Source organism: Macaca mulatta, chromosome 4, assembly GCF_049350105.2.
Source record: "Macaca mulatta isolate MMU2019108-1 chromosome 4, T2T-MMU8v2.0, whole genome shotgun sequence".
Taxonomy (NCBI): Eukaryota; Metazoa; Chordata; class Mammalia; order Primates; family Cercopithecidae; genus Macaca; species Macaca mulatta.
The window spans coordinates 149,803,788-149,817,230 of NC_133409.1; the positions used below are offsets into that span (position 1 = coordinate 149,803,788).

The 13,443-nt window shown below is 43.7% G+C and overlaps 2 protein-coding genes across 4 annotated transcripts in view; both read left to right on the plus strand.

The window, feature by feature from the left end:
• The window catches only part of LOC705588 (HLA class II histocompatibility antigen, DRB1-4 beta chain-like), a 117,421-nt gene extending 107,920 nt beyond the window's left edge, over positions 1 to 9,501 (plus strand). Inside the window, exon 6 of the mRNA XM_077998610.1 lies at positions 9,166 to 9,501. Coding sequence (XP_077854736.1) covers positions 9,166 to 9,179 — 14 coding nt within the window. The 3' untranslated portion in view covers positions 9,180 to 9,501. The remainder of the gene's footprint in view (positions 1 to 9,165) is intronic.
• MAMU-DRB5 (HLA class II histocompatibility antigen, DRB1-4 beta chain) lies at positions 1,112 to 9,501 on the plus strand. 3 transcript variants are annotated; one of them, XM_078000328.1, is made up of 6 exons: positions 1,112 to 1,274; positions 4,276 to 4,545; positions 6,800 to 7,081; positions 7,790 to 7,900; positions 8,379 to 8,402; positions 9,166 to 9,501. In XM_078000328.1, exons 1-6 carry the CDS (start codon positions 1,175 to 1,177, stop codon positions 9,177 to 9,179), a joined length of 801 nt encoding a protein of 266 aa, XP_077856454.1. In that variant the 5' UTR covers positions 1,112 to 1,174; the 3' UTR covers positions 9,180 to 9,501. The 3 variants fall into 3 exon arrangements, with proteins under 3 accessions (XP_077856454.1, XP_077856455.1, XP_077856456.1); XM_078000329.1 differs by lacking the exon at positions 8,379 to 8,402 and having other exon boundaries at positions 7,790 to 7,914; XM_078000330.1 differs by lacking the exon at positions 8,379 to 8,402 and having other exon boundaries at positions 9,135 to 9,501.
• Positions 9,502 to 13,443: the final 3,942 nt, after the last annotated feature.

A 13,443-nucleotide genomic window follows, 5' to 3' on the forward strand; every position in this document is an offset into this window, starting at 1 on the left:
TTTTTCCCTAGGGTTCTCTTTTCTGAGAATTCTGTAACATATTAGTTAGCAAAGTCTTCTTATATCTTCCCTTATGATAAAACAAGAGAAGCCTAATAGTAAAGGGCCATAGCCTCGGTCAAATGAGGAGATCATAATAGGAACCAGGAATGAGGGATTGAACACTCTTTACATAAAATATTAATTATTTTAAAACAGAGTTGTTCTGGCAACAGCTGACGTTGAGTCTTTGATCGATCTCTCAGACCCCTGAATACTTTGATTGCACAGTTGACCTTATCACATTGTTAGGGTAAGTGCTATACAAAGGCACCTTCAGACCCTCCATTGCACATAGGTGACCCTGCAAACCCCTTGCCTGTGTGTGGTTTGGAGGTGCCACTAAACTTGAGGGCAGTATCAGGAGACACATTTGAAAAAACCTTTTATTCAGATTAAACTATTAAAAACTTTCATTTCCTTTAACTTATTAGAGACATCCCTACCTGTAAAGAGGTGCAGATTGCACTCCTAGTCAACAGTTGTCATTCCGTCATATCATCAGATACCTGGGGCTGCTGCTTCTTGAGGTGTCCAGAGAATCACAGTATTTTCCAGTATTGAAAGACCTGAAAGATCACGGTGCCTTCATTTCAACTGTGAGATATGAAGTAATTTTCCCAAATCTACAACATTAAGATATGGTGCAATAAGGACCAGATTAAAGGTCTGCACATTGGCAACCGTGTTCCCTCCATCTCCTTTACTCCTAAACACACTCACACACTCCCTTCTGCAAACAATTCTCTTGTCAAGTGGGAAATGAATGCTCTTACAAGGCTCAAACTTGAGAACACATCACTGACCAGCACAGAGCTGGCTAAAAATAGTGCCCCAATTAAAGTGTTTTACATGCAACTGGATCAAACCTTTCAAGTACTAAATTAAAACAATCGTTTAAAGAAGAAAATTGTTTCAGAAGAGGACCTTCATGCTGAATCTCTGACCAGCGACTAATGATGCTATTGAACTCAGATGCTGATTGGTTCTCCAACACGAGATTACCCAATCCAGGAGCAAGGAAATCAGTAACTTCCTCCCTATAATTTGGAATGTGGGTGGAGGGGGGGTCATAGTTCTCCCTGAGTGAGACTTGTCTGCTCCTCTGGCCCCTGGTCCTGTCCTGTTCTCCAGCATGGTGTGTCTGAAGTTCCCTGGAGGCTCCTGCATGGCAGCTCTCACAGTGACACTGATGATGCTGAGCCCCCCACTGGCTTTGGCTGGGGACACCCGAGGCAAGTGCACATTGTGGGTGCTGAGCTACTATGGGGTGGGGAAGATAGGGAGTTTTGTTAACATTGTGCCCAGGCCATGTCCCTTAAAAAATTGTGACATTTTTCAGAGATTGCCCATCTTTATCATTGGATCCCAAATTATTTCCACCACAAAAGGAGCTTGGCTACTTGCCGTCTCCATGAGACTTGTGTAAGGGGCGTCCGTACAGGTCGTTTCTTTTTCAAATCTATACCAATAAAACTTTTGCATCACATGTCCTCAGGGTCTTTAGAGGATTTAGAAATAAGGATGCTAAAATAAATTCCCCATACAGCACTTCCCTTTATTATGTTGACTTATGGCAGACAAAAGGAGGTTTTTACTGAAAATTTTGTGGGAATCAAGGGAATTCAAAGTGTCTCTCCTAGACAACCCTGGGTTATGTCCTCCCAATGTGCCAGGATTAAAGATGTAAGCCACTGTGCCCAGGCCAAAAGAGATGACTCTTAATAAAAAGATTTCCTTTTTCTTAAATCACTGTTTCTTTATCTGTGAATTCTTCTTCCAACTAGAAGGAGGAGAAGGAAGAAGTTTGTCTGTATTTCTCACCGGGAGGAGAAGGGGTCTAGTGTGACATCAAAATGAAAGAGTGCTGGAGCTTAAGCCCCCTCTTGCTTTCCAGGATGCCCGCAGTGATCAGTTCCCATACCCTGGTTTATTCATGTAAACCACACTTCTTTTTCTCAGCAGCTACTGTGGCCTGGGCTCCATTCTAGGTTCAAATCATTCTGTTTGATTAAGATAGAAAGGGTCTCTACTGTCATGGAAGTTACACAAGTATAGAAGAGAAAGACACTAACCCAATAAGCTTTTAACAAAGAAGAAAATGTTAGAGAGACATCGTGCAGTGAAGAAAAGACATCAGGTTCGTGAAAAGAGAGAAATGGATTCACCTACTTCAGTTCGTATGTTTAGGGAGCTCTACCTGAGAAAGTGATATTCAGCTGAGACAACAAAATAAGTAGACAGTTGTGAAGATCTAACGGATGAAAGTTCCAGGGAGACCGAATCGGGGGAAAACCCTGGTGTGGGAAATTATGTGGAGGGAGAGAAAGAAGGTTAGAGGGGCTGATGTATAGAAAGCAAGGAAATGGAGAGACAGAAGATGAGGTAGGACACAGAGAGGAAATCAGGAGCCTCGTCATTATAGGCTCTGATGTCCACGGTAAAAAATCTGAATTTTATTTTATTTATATTTATTTTTTAATTTAATTTAATTGTATTTTTTTGAGACGAAGTTTCATTCCTGTTGTCCAGGCTGGAGTGCAGTGGCGCAATCTCGGCTCACTGTAACCTCTGCTTCCAGGGTTCAAGTGATTCTCCTGCCTCAGCTTCCCAAGTAGCTGGGATTACAGGCACCCACCACCATACTGGCTAATTTTTTTGTATTTTTCGTAGAGATGGGGTATCACCATGTTGACCAGGTTGGTCTTGAACTTCTGACCTCAGATAATCTGTCTGCCTTGGCCTCCCAAAGTGCTGGGATTACAGGCATGAGCCACCATGCCCAGACTGAATTTTATTTAAATAGATATGATAAGTTACTGTATGGTTACAGGGAGAGTCAATTTATATTAACTTTGTGTGTGTGTGTGTGTGTGTGTGTGTGTGTGTTTGTGATGGAGTCTCGCTCTGTTGCCCAGGCTAGATTGCAGTGGCACAATCTCAGCTCACTGCAACCTCCACCTCCTGGGTTCAAGCAATTCTCCTGCCTCAGTCTCCCGAGTAGCTGGGACCACAGACACATGCCACCACACATGGCTAATTTTTTGTATTTTTAGTAGGGATGGGATTTCACCGTGTTAGCCAGGATGGTCTCGATCTCCTGACCTCAGATGATCCAGCGACCTCAGCCTCCTAAAGTCCTGGAATTACAGGCGTAAGCCACTGCACCCTGCCTATATTCAATTATTAAAATTAATTCTACCTACTCTGTGGAGATTGGATTGTTGGGGTTCACGAGTGGTCAGGAAGACTATTTAGGAGCACAGCAGGGAATTCTGGGAAAACAAGCTTGTGGCTTCATGGAGTGCATTAGTGATAAAGACAGTGAAAAGGATAAAGTGGACAGACTTGGCATCTATTTTTGCTTAGTTTGTTAATGAATTACTGTAAAGGGGGTGGAAAAATCAACCTTATTCCTAAGGATTTTGTTTTGACAAATAAGTGGGTGGTGGTGGTGTTTATTGACACAGGAAAAACTATGCGAGGAAATGACTTGAAGTGGGTGGTTGGAAATAAAAGTTTTGTTTAAATTTGAGATCATTTATTGACATTCATGTAGAAAAATCAGAAGGTCAGTGGCATTTAAGAGACTCATGGTGAGGCTAGGGTTTCAGGTATTTATGTTGGCGGCATCAATACGTGTAGTGTGTTAAATTCCAGGGAGTGGAAGAGGATACACAGGGAGATGGATTGTGCGGAGAAAAAAGAAGAGGGCACAGGCCAGCAAAGGGGGCTGAGAAAGAGCCCAGGGATGTTGGAGAAAAAACAAGAGAACATAGTGCGTGTAGGTCAAGGAAAACAGATTTTTTTCAAGGAGAAGGGAGAGGCCAATTGTGGTGAGTACCACTAAGAGGAGGGGGAGTGAGAATGTGACAGAGAAGCAAGTGCTGGTTTTGGTGGAGTTGATATTTGCAGTCAATCAAGTACCCAGGGAGGAAACTGGATTGGACCATTTGAAGAGCGAGTAGAAGTGAGGACGAGGTTAAGGCTGACTGGAGGCAGGGAGGGGGTCCCCAAAGCCTGGGGATCAAAAGGGGTTTTCCCGCCTGGTCCCCCAGGCCCCCGTTCGCCTCAGGAAGACGGAGGATGAGCCCCTAGGCTGCTGGCGGGCGGTGCGGGTGGGGCGGGTTAAGGTTCCCAGTGCCCGCACCCGCCCAGGAGCCCCGGATGGCGGCGTCGCTGTCAGTGTCTTCTCAGGAGGCCGCCCATGTGACCGGATCCTTCGTGTCCCCGCAGCATGTTTCTTGGAGCAGTTTAAGTCTGATTGTCACTTCTTCAATGGGACGGAGCGGGTGCGGTTCCTGGAGAGATACCTCTATAACCAGGAGGAGTACCTGCGCTTTGACAGCGACGTCGGGGAGTACCGGGCGGTGTCGGAGCTGGGGCGGCCTACCGCCGAGTCCTGGAACAGCCAGAAGGACTACCTGGAGCAGAAGCGGGGCCAGGTGGACAACTACTGCAGACACAACTACGGGGTTGTGGAGAGCTTCACAGTGCAGCGGCGAGGTGAGCATGGCGGGGAGAGGGGCCTGGGTCCCTGTGAGCTGGGAATCTGAGAGAGTGTGTGTGTGTGTGTGTGTGTGTGAGAGAGAGAGACAGAGAGAGAGAAAGAGAGAGAGAGAGAGACAGAGACAGAGAGCGCGCCATTTGTGAGCAGTTAGAATCCTCTCTATTCTGACCAAGGAGTTCTGAGGGCACAGGTGTGTGTGTAGAGTGTGGATGTGTCTGTGTGTCTGTTGTGGGAGGGGAGGCAGGAGGGGGCTGCCTCTTATCCTTGGAGGCCTCTGTGGGGAGGTGACATGGGAGGTGAGTGCAGGGGACTGGAGAGAGGAGACCTTGATTGTCCTGGGTCCTTAGAGATGCGGGGAAGGGAAATGTAAGGAGTATGCGGTTGGGATGAAGGTTTAGGGGAGGAGAGCTGAGGGGTCTGGAAGGTTTGGGATAATGTGAGGAGGCCAGTTCCAGACTGTCCCTGGCACACACCCTTCATGTAATCTCTGAAATAAAAGTGTGTGCTGTTCATTTGCAAAAGCATTAGATTAATTTCTAGGGGAATTGAGGAGACCTCTGAGGCACCTTGAAGTTTCTTTAGGTCTAAATTTCTTGCTAGTTTTTTTTTTTTTTTTTTTTAGTGTGTACAGGTTTACATAGTAGAAATGACTGTGAAACTAACTTCTTGAATTAAAGTTTTAACACAGTTACTATTTTGTTATAATGCTAATAGTTTTCTAGTAGTTACATATTATCCTTTTACATGTAATAGTTGTGACACAACTCACCTCACTTTCCCCTTTGTTGACCTTTATTATGACATTCTCCAAAAGTTGAAAATGTATGTTTCTGGTTAATTTTTAATTTATATTTTTTATTTCTAATTTCTTTGAATTTTTTTGACCTATTTATTGGCCAGTTATAATTACTGCTCTAAGAATTCCCTATTGTATTTGGCAGGTAATGGACAACGATCTACTGTCTAATATCTCAAGGGCTTAGTATTTTTCTCAGTGACTTTGTGGGTTCTTTGTACTGTAAGATTATTAACACTTTCTTGATATTTGATTCAGCATTTGCTCCAGTTTGTGGTATGTTGATTTTGAAAATTCTTTTTCATGTTAAGAATTTGAACATTTTTATTTAATAAAATATATTGCAAAATTTTGATTAATGATTTACAATCCATCTTAAATCTACCATTTTGTGGTACTGTTGTCTCTAGGTTTCTCCTTACTTAAAAAAAATTATTGTATTTATTGAGAGTATGCTAGTGTCAGGGATTTTCCTGGGCATAAGCACCCCAAGTAACAAGTCCCAGACACTGCCTTAATCCAAATGTCATTCTGGAAAGAAATATCATTTCACCATGACAGGCCTAATAATAATTACGCTTGTGTTGCATGGGAGATGCATTGATCAGCTAAATGTAAATATAAGAACTTTCAAAACAAAATGACATTCCTTAATCCTTCTCTCTGCTTCAGGACTCATGCTTTTCTAGGAACGTAAAAATTTGGAGAATCATTTCTGTCTGTCCAACCTTCCCAGGGGCAGAACCGTTTCTGTGGTGTTCTAAGGTGTGAGTGCATGGCGGCAGTATTCCTAAAACTTCATACTCGGTTTCCTCATGTACCCTACTCTGTCCCTTTATCTATCCACATTGCTTTAAATCATACTTTTCTGTCACGGTGTACAAGGATGATAAATAGGTGCCAAGTGGAGCACCCAAGTGTGATGAGCCCTCTCACAGTGGAATGGAGTGAAAGCTTCTGACCTCATAAATTGAAAGCTATCCTCAGTCATTGTTTTATACATTTTACATGCATTAATCCTCATATAACCCCAAGAGGTAAATTAGTATAATTGTCCTTCATTGTAGGTGACAAAGTTGAGACACAGAAGAATCAAAAAACTCTTCCAGGATCAACCAGTAAAAGGCAGCCCTTGGATTTGAACCAGGCAACCTGGCTCAGACATCAGTTTTAATTACTATACTCTTTACTTTCAAAGATTTGTAAACAGTTTGACAATGCATGCCAATTTCAAGCTATGAAGAAACAAATATAATTTTTCACAACATCTCTCAAATCTAATGGGTCCTCACTATCAAGATTAAATTCCAGGCTGACACTGTAAGGCCACTTGGCCAGCTGTGCTGGAGGCCTGGTCAAGGCCAGAGCCTGGGTTTACAGAGAAGTAGAAAAATAGCCAAACAAGGAGACACTCTGTCTTCCTGACTCATTCCCTCTATGTTTTTTTCTCCTAGTCCAACCTAAGGTGACTGTGTATCCTGCAAAGACCCAGCCCCTGCAGCACCACACCCTCCTGGTCTGCTCTGTGAACGGTTTCTATCCAGGAAGCATTGAAGTCAGGTGGTTCCGGAACGGTCAGGAAGAGAAGGCTGGGGTGGTGTCCACAGGCCTGATCCAGAATGGAGACTGGACCTTCCAGACCCTGGTGATGCTGGAAACAGTTCCCCGGAGTGGAGAGGTTTACACCTGCCAAGTGGAGCACCCAAGCGTGACCAGCCCTCTCACAGTGCAATGGAGTGAGCAGCTTTCTGACTTCATACATTTCTCACCCACCGAGAAGGGGACTGTACTAATCCCTGAGTGTCAGGTTTCTCCTCTCCCACATCCTATTTTCACTTGCTCCATGTTCTCATCTCCATCAGCACAGGTCACTGTGGATAGTCCTGTAATAGTTTCTAGAAACACCGGTACCTCCTGGAGAAGCAGTCTAGCCTGCCAGGCAGGAGAGGCTGTCCCTCTTTTGAACCTCCCCATGATGTCACAGGTCAGGGTCACCCGCTCTCCCCAGGCTCCAGGCCCTGCCTCTGGGTCTGAGACTGACGTTCTGGTGCTGTTGCTCTGAGTTTATTGGTTGTGATCTGGGAAGAGGAGAAGTGTAGGGCCCTACCTGACATAAGGGAAGTCTGATCTCAGCTCTTTTATTAACTTTTATTAACTCTGTCACTCTAGACAAACTACTTAGCCTCATTGAGTCTCAGGCTTTCTGTGTATCAGATGTTGAACTCGTGCCTTACATCAAGGCTGTAATATTTGAATGAGTTTGATGTCTGAACCCTGTAACTGTTCAGTGTGATTTGAAATCCTATTTTTCTCCAGAAATGGCTGGTTATTTTAGTTCTTTTAGGGCATCCTTCTTCCCCATTTTCAAAGCTCTGAATCTTAGGGTCTCAATTAAAGAGGTTGAGTTTGGAATAAACATCACTAAAGCTGGCTTCCTCTCTCAGGAGCACGGTCTGAATCTGCACAGAGCAAGATGCTGAGTGGAGTCGGGGGCTTTGTGCTGGGCCTGCTCTTCCTTGGGGCTGGACTGTTCATCTACTTCAGGAATCAGAAAGGTGAGGAGCCTTTGGTAGCTGGCTCTCTGTCCATAGGCTTTTCTGGAGGAGGAAATATGGCTTTACTGAGGTTAGTTCTCAGTATATGAGTGGTGCTGGATAAAACCTTTCTTTCCCCAAATGACCTCCAATGTCCTGCTAATCCAGAAATCATCAGTGCATGGTTACTATGTCAAAGCATAATAACCTGTGGCCTGCAGAGACAAGAGGAAGGTTAACAAGTAGGGGTCCTTTGGTTTGAGATCCTGGAGCAAATTACAGAAGAACCACTAAGGCTAATGCAATTACACTGGATCCTGTGACAGACACTTCATGCTTCATGGGTCACATGGTCTGTTTCTGCTCCTCTCTGCCCTGGTTGGTGTGGGTTGTGGTGTTAGAGAAATCTCAGGTGGGAGATTTAGGGCTGGGACATTGTGTTAGAGGACAGACTTGCTGCAATATGTTTAAGTGTATATCTTTTCCTACTTTTTTCCAGGACACTCTGGACTTCAGCCAACAGGTAATATCTTTTAATCCTCTTTTAGAAACAGATATGGTTTCCCTAGTGAGAGGTGAAGCCAGCTGGACTTCTGGGTTGGGAGGGGACTTGGAGAACCTTTCTGTCTTACAAGAGGTTTGTAAAATGCACCAATCAGTGCTGTGTAAAAACACACCAATCAGTGCTCTGTGGGTAGCTAGCTATTTGTAATATGGACCAATCCACACTCTGTAAAATGGACCAATCCACACTCTGTAAAATGGACCAAGCAGCAGGACATGGGCGGGGATAAATAACCCCCCAGCATTTATTCCCCTGGGGGGACCCCAGACACCCTCTCTGGTCCCCTTCCATGCTGTGGCAGCTTTGTTCTTTCGCTCTTCACAATAAATCTTGCTGCTGCTCACTCTTTGGGTCCGTGCCACCTTTAAAGAGCTGTAACACTCACCACGAAGGTCCCTGGCTTCATTCTTGAAGTCAGCGAGACCACAGACCCACCGGAAGGAACAAACTCGGGACACACTAGAATGATGGTAGAGGTGATGAGGCATGAGACAGAAATAACAGGAAAGACTTTGGATCCAAATATCTGATCAGGCAATTTACACCAAAACTTCTCCTATCCACTTAGAAAAGGCCTGTGCTCTGCAGGAAGGTTGCCTGTGGGAGACTCAGGAACTTGTTTTTCTTCTCCCTGCGGTGCCCTCATCTGAGTCCTTGAAGGAGGGGAAAAGAAACTGTTGGTAGAACCAGGTTGAAAACAACACTCTCCTGTCTTTTGCAGGACTCCTGAGCTGAAGTGCAGGTGACCACATTCAGGGAAGAACCTTCTGCCCCAGCTTTGCAGGATGAAAAGCTTTCCCGCCTGGCTGTTATTCTGCCACAAGAGAGGGCTTTCTCAGGACCTGGTTACCACTGGTTCAGCAACTGCAGAAAATGCCCTCCCTTGTGGCTTCCTCAGCTCCTGCCCTTGGCCAGAAGTCCCAGCAATGATGGCAGCGCCTCATCTTCAACTTTTGTGCTCCCCTTTACCTAAACCCTGTGGCCTCCCGTGCATCTGTACTCACCCTGTACCACAAACACATGACATTATTAAATGTTTCTCAAAGATGGAGTTAAATATCATCTGGTCCATTTGGCTCCAAAGACAAAAAATGAAAAGAAAAAGGGAAGATTATTTCCCAATAGAATAATGATTTTCATGTATATATCATGAGTATGTGAGGTAATGTATATGTTAAATAGCTTGATTTAGACATTCCACACGATAGGCCTGTATCAAAACTTCATGCTGTACAACATAAATATACTATACTATTTTTATTTGTCAATTAAAAAAGTAATCCTAACATTTAAAAAAGCAATGCATAAAAACTGAGACCCGACTCTAACAAATGAAACAAACTTGGCAAACATGAGGTGAGAAACCAGCCAGCAAGGCAATCAGAACTTTCTTCACTCTGTCTACAATATGTTGTATTTGTAACTGTAAATTAGTGTATAGTGTTTCACCCCAGAGACTTCAATAATATGGTGTTATCAAAGGACTTGTACAGATTTCAGAGAAAGACAAATTTAGAAGACGGAGGATTCTCCATTATGTTCTATCTGAGAGTCGGTATGAAATGTCAAATCTGAAAGTACATATTTCAGAGTTCTATTTCAAAGTAATAATCATTTGAGCATAATTTCTCCACTGTCAGGGATGACTTATTTTATTTCTAATCAAATTAAAAGTTGTTTTTATGCATATCTTTTTAGTTATATGTTACTTGTACATGCATAGCAGTACAAGTACATATAAATCCTGTAAGAAATATATTAAGAACATATATAGAAATTAATATATAGAAATATATTAAGCTGATAATTATGTCTGTTCTGTTTGATCACAGAGTGGCAACAAATAGGCCTCATTTCCTAAGGTGAGGAAATGATTTTCTCATTTTATATGAGTCTTGTGGTGTGGAATTACAAGGTAGAACCAAAATGTGTGTAATGAATATTTCAGTGAAGATGCGTTCTGCTGCTAATAGCAGGAAATTACATCTAGCAGGTTTATTTTTCTTTAACCCATGATCTCACATAGCTGATAGATCCAAGGCTGGGCGTCTCCAGGACTGCTCAACTCAGCAGGCCGTGGCATCACCAACGATCCTGGAATTTCACAGCTCATCTCTCTATCACACACAGTATGTCAGCTTTCCTGAGATAGGAGGGTGACCTATGCAGCAGCTGTAGGTTTCTTATTCTTTCACGACAACTCCCAAAGGGAAGAAAACGGTTACTCCTTTCTCCTGTGTGCCTTTATGAGGATCAACTACAATGTTTCCACGATGTTCCCAGTACCCACTTTCTCACACATTGGAATGACTGTGGGATCACATGGGCTCAGACAAGCCAGGATTCAACCTTTGCAGAGTGGGCCTGATGCACATGGGAAGAAAAGGAGCAAAACCATGTATTTTTTTAAATAAAGAAATGGTGATGTAGTAGCAGAGGTTGAATGCAGTGTAGGGAAATGATAGATTGTAGTGCTATCAGGTTGTAAGTATTTGAGTTAACTTCCACACGAAGGCCTATAGATTCCTGATAGGCACCCTCAATTCAGGGGTTTTGGGTCTATATATATAAACATATATATACACTCACACGCACACATATACATATATACACACAAACACACACAGAGTATTGTCTGGAGCTGCACGCCCCGGCCATAGCGAATAATAATTAACGATTAAAATGCCTGAGCTCTATTCATTTCCACCTTCTACCTCCTCCCTATCTTTGCCTTTTTTCCCCCTGTACTAATACCTCATTAAAGATGGCGCTCTTCCTGTTTCTTCTTCACTCACTTTTCCCGCACCCGGGAAAATTGTTACTTAATAGCGCAAGCGCAACATGACGTCCCACCGGAGAAACCGAAACCAACCTGGCCACGCCCTCGGCGATGAGATCATTTCTGCCTTGGCCCAACCCCTTCCCCTCCAAGTGTATATAAGGCAGTGCATTACCGCCATTAAACGAGACTTGATCAGAGCACTGTCTTGTCTCCATTTCTCGTGTCTCTTGTACCCCAAATTCCCACCCCCTCCTCCAGGGCCTACTCTGACGATCCCACGGGCCGAGATACGTGGCGCCCGAACAGGGACCTGGAAACGAGGGACTCCGTGAGGAACAGGACGCCAAAGGACGGTCGACCGATAACAAAGACAAAAGGAGTCAAACTCTTCCGATCACCGCGGGGACCTGCCGCGTCAGAATCGAAGGTAAGTGACGCGTCCGAAATGGGACAAGAATTAAGCCAACATCAAATATATGTAGGACAATTAAAAGAGGCTTTAAAGATACGAGGAGTAAAGGTTAAAGGTAATGATTTGTTTAAATTTTTTGATTTTGTAAAAGACAGTTGCCCTTGGTTCCCACAGGAAGGAACTATTGATATTAAAAGATGGCGTAGAGTAGGGGATTGTCTTCAGGACTATTATAATACTTTTGGGCCAGAAAAAATTCCTGTGACCGCCTTCTCTTATTGGAACCTCATTAGAGATTTAATAGATAAGAAGGAGGCCGATCCGCAAGTCATGGCTGCGGTCGCTCAGACAGAGCATATTTTAAAGGTTAGCTACCGCTCTAACCTCACAAAGCCTCCACAAGATACGGAGGAGGATCTCATTTCCCTCGAAAGTGATCATGAGGAAATCAAGTCTCCTTCTGTAACAGATAAAGAAATGCCACAAGAAAGCAAACCAAAAAAATACCCAATTTTACAGATGCTTCAAAAGGAGGAGGAAATTAATAAGCCTAATCAATCGGATATAAATTGGGATGATTTAGAGGAAGAGGCGGCTAAATATCACAACCCTGATTTGCCTCCCTTTACTTCATACCCACCCCCATATAATAAGACACATAATGAGGCTTCTGCGCCCATTGTTATGGCAGCAATAGATCCCAAAGAAGAATTAAAGCAAAAAATTGCTCAATTAGAAGAACAAATTAAACTTGAAGAGTTACATCAATCATTGATAATTAGGCTCCAAAAGCTAAAAACAGGAAATGAAAAAATACCCAACTCAGACGCTATGGAGGGTTCCTTGCACCCACTTCAGTGGCCTGGACAACATGTTCCAAGAGGGGGGTTAGTTGCTAGCCGACATAGAGAAGACTCCTCCCCCAAAGACGTTTTTCCGGTCACTGAAACCATAGATGAACAGGGACAGGCTTGGAGGCATCATACTGGATTTGATTTTACTATTATAAAAGAGTTAAAGACTGCTGCCTCTCAGTATGGGGCTACTGCTCCATATACTCTTGCTATAGTGGAATCTGTAGCTGAGAATTGGCTCACTCCTACAGACTGGAATACCTTAGTTAGGGCAGTTCTTTCCGGGGGAGACCACTTAATTTGGAAGTCGGAGTTCTTTGAAAATTGTAGAGATACAGCTAGAAGAAATCAACAGGCAGGAAACGGTTGGGATTTTGATATGTTAACTGGTTCAGGTAATTATGCAGACACTCAGGCCCAAATGCAATATGACCCTGGACTGTTCTCACAAATCCAGGCTGCTGCTACAAAAGCCTGGAGAAAACTTCCCGTTAAAGGAGATCCAGGGGCCTCGCTCACAGCGGTTAAACAAGGACCCGATGAGCCATTTTCAGACTTTGTGCATAGACTTATGACCATGGCAGGTAGAATCTTTGGAAATGCAGAAACGGGTGTAGATTATGTTAAACAGTTAGCTTATGAAAATGCTAACCCCGCCTGCCAAGCGACAATCAGACCTTATCGAAAGAAAACAGATTTAACAGGATACATTCGCCTTTGTTCAGATATTGGGCCCTCATATCAACAAGGCCTAGCAATGGCCGCCGCTTTTAGCGGCCAAACAGTAAGAGACTTCCTCATTAACAAAGGTAAAGATAAAGGGGGATGTTTTAGATGCGGTAAAAGGGGACACTTTGCAAAAGATTGCTGTGAAAACCAAAATAAGAGTCCAGAAGCGAAAATCCCAGGCCTTTGCCCAAGGTGTAAAAGAGGAAGGCACTGGGCAAACGA

Coding starts and splice junctions, on each gene's coding strand:
- MAMU-DRB5 (XM_078000328.1), top strand. CDS start 1,175: ATGGTGTGTCTGAAGTTCCCTGGAGGCTCCTGCATGGCAGCTCTCACA. Junction 4,546..6,799: donor CTTCACAGTGCAGCGGCGAG/GTGAGCATGGCG, acceptor TTTTTCTCCTAG/TCCAACCTAAGGTGACTGTG. Junction 7,082..7,789: donor CCCTCTCACAGTGCAATGGA/GTGAGCAGCTTT, acceptor TTCCTCTCTCAG/GAGCACGGTCTGAATCTGCA.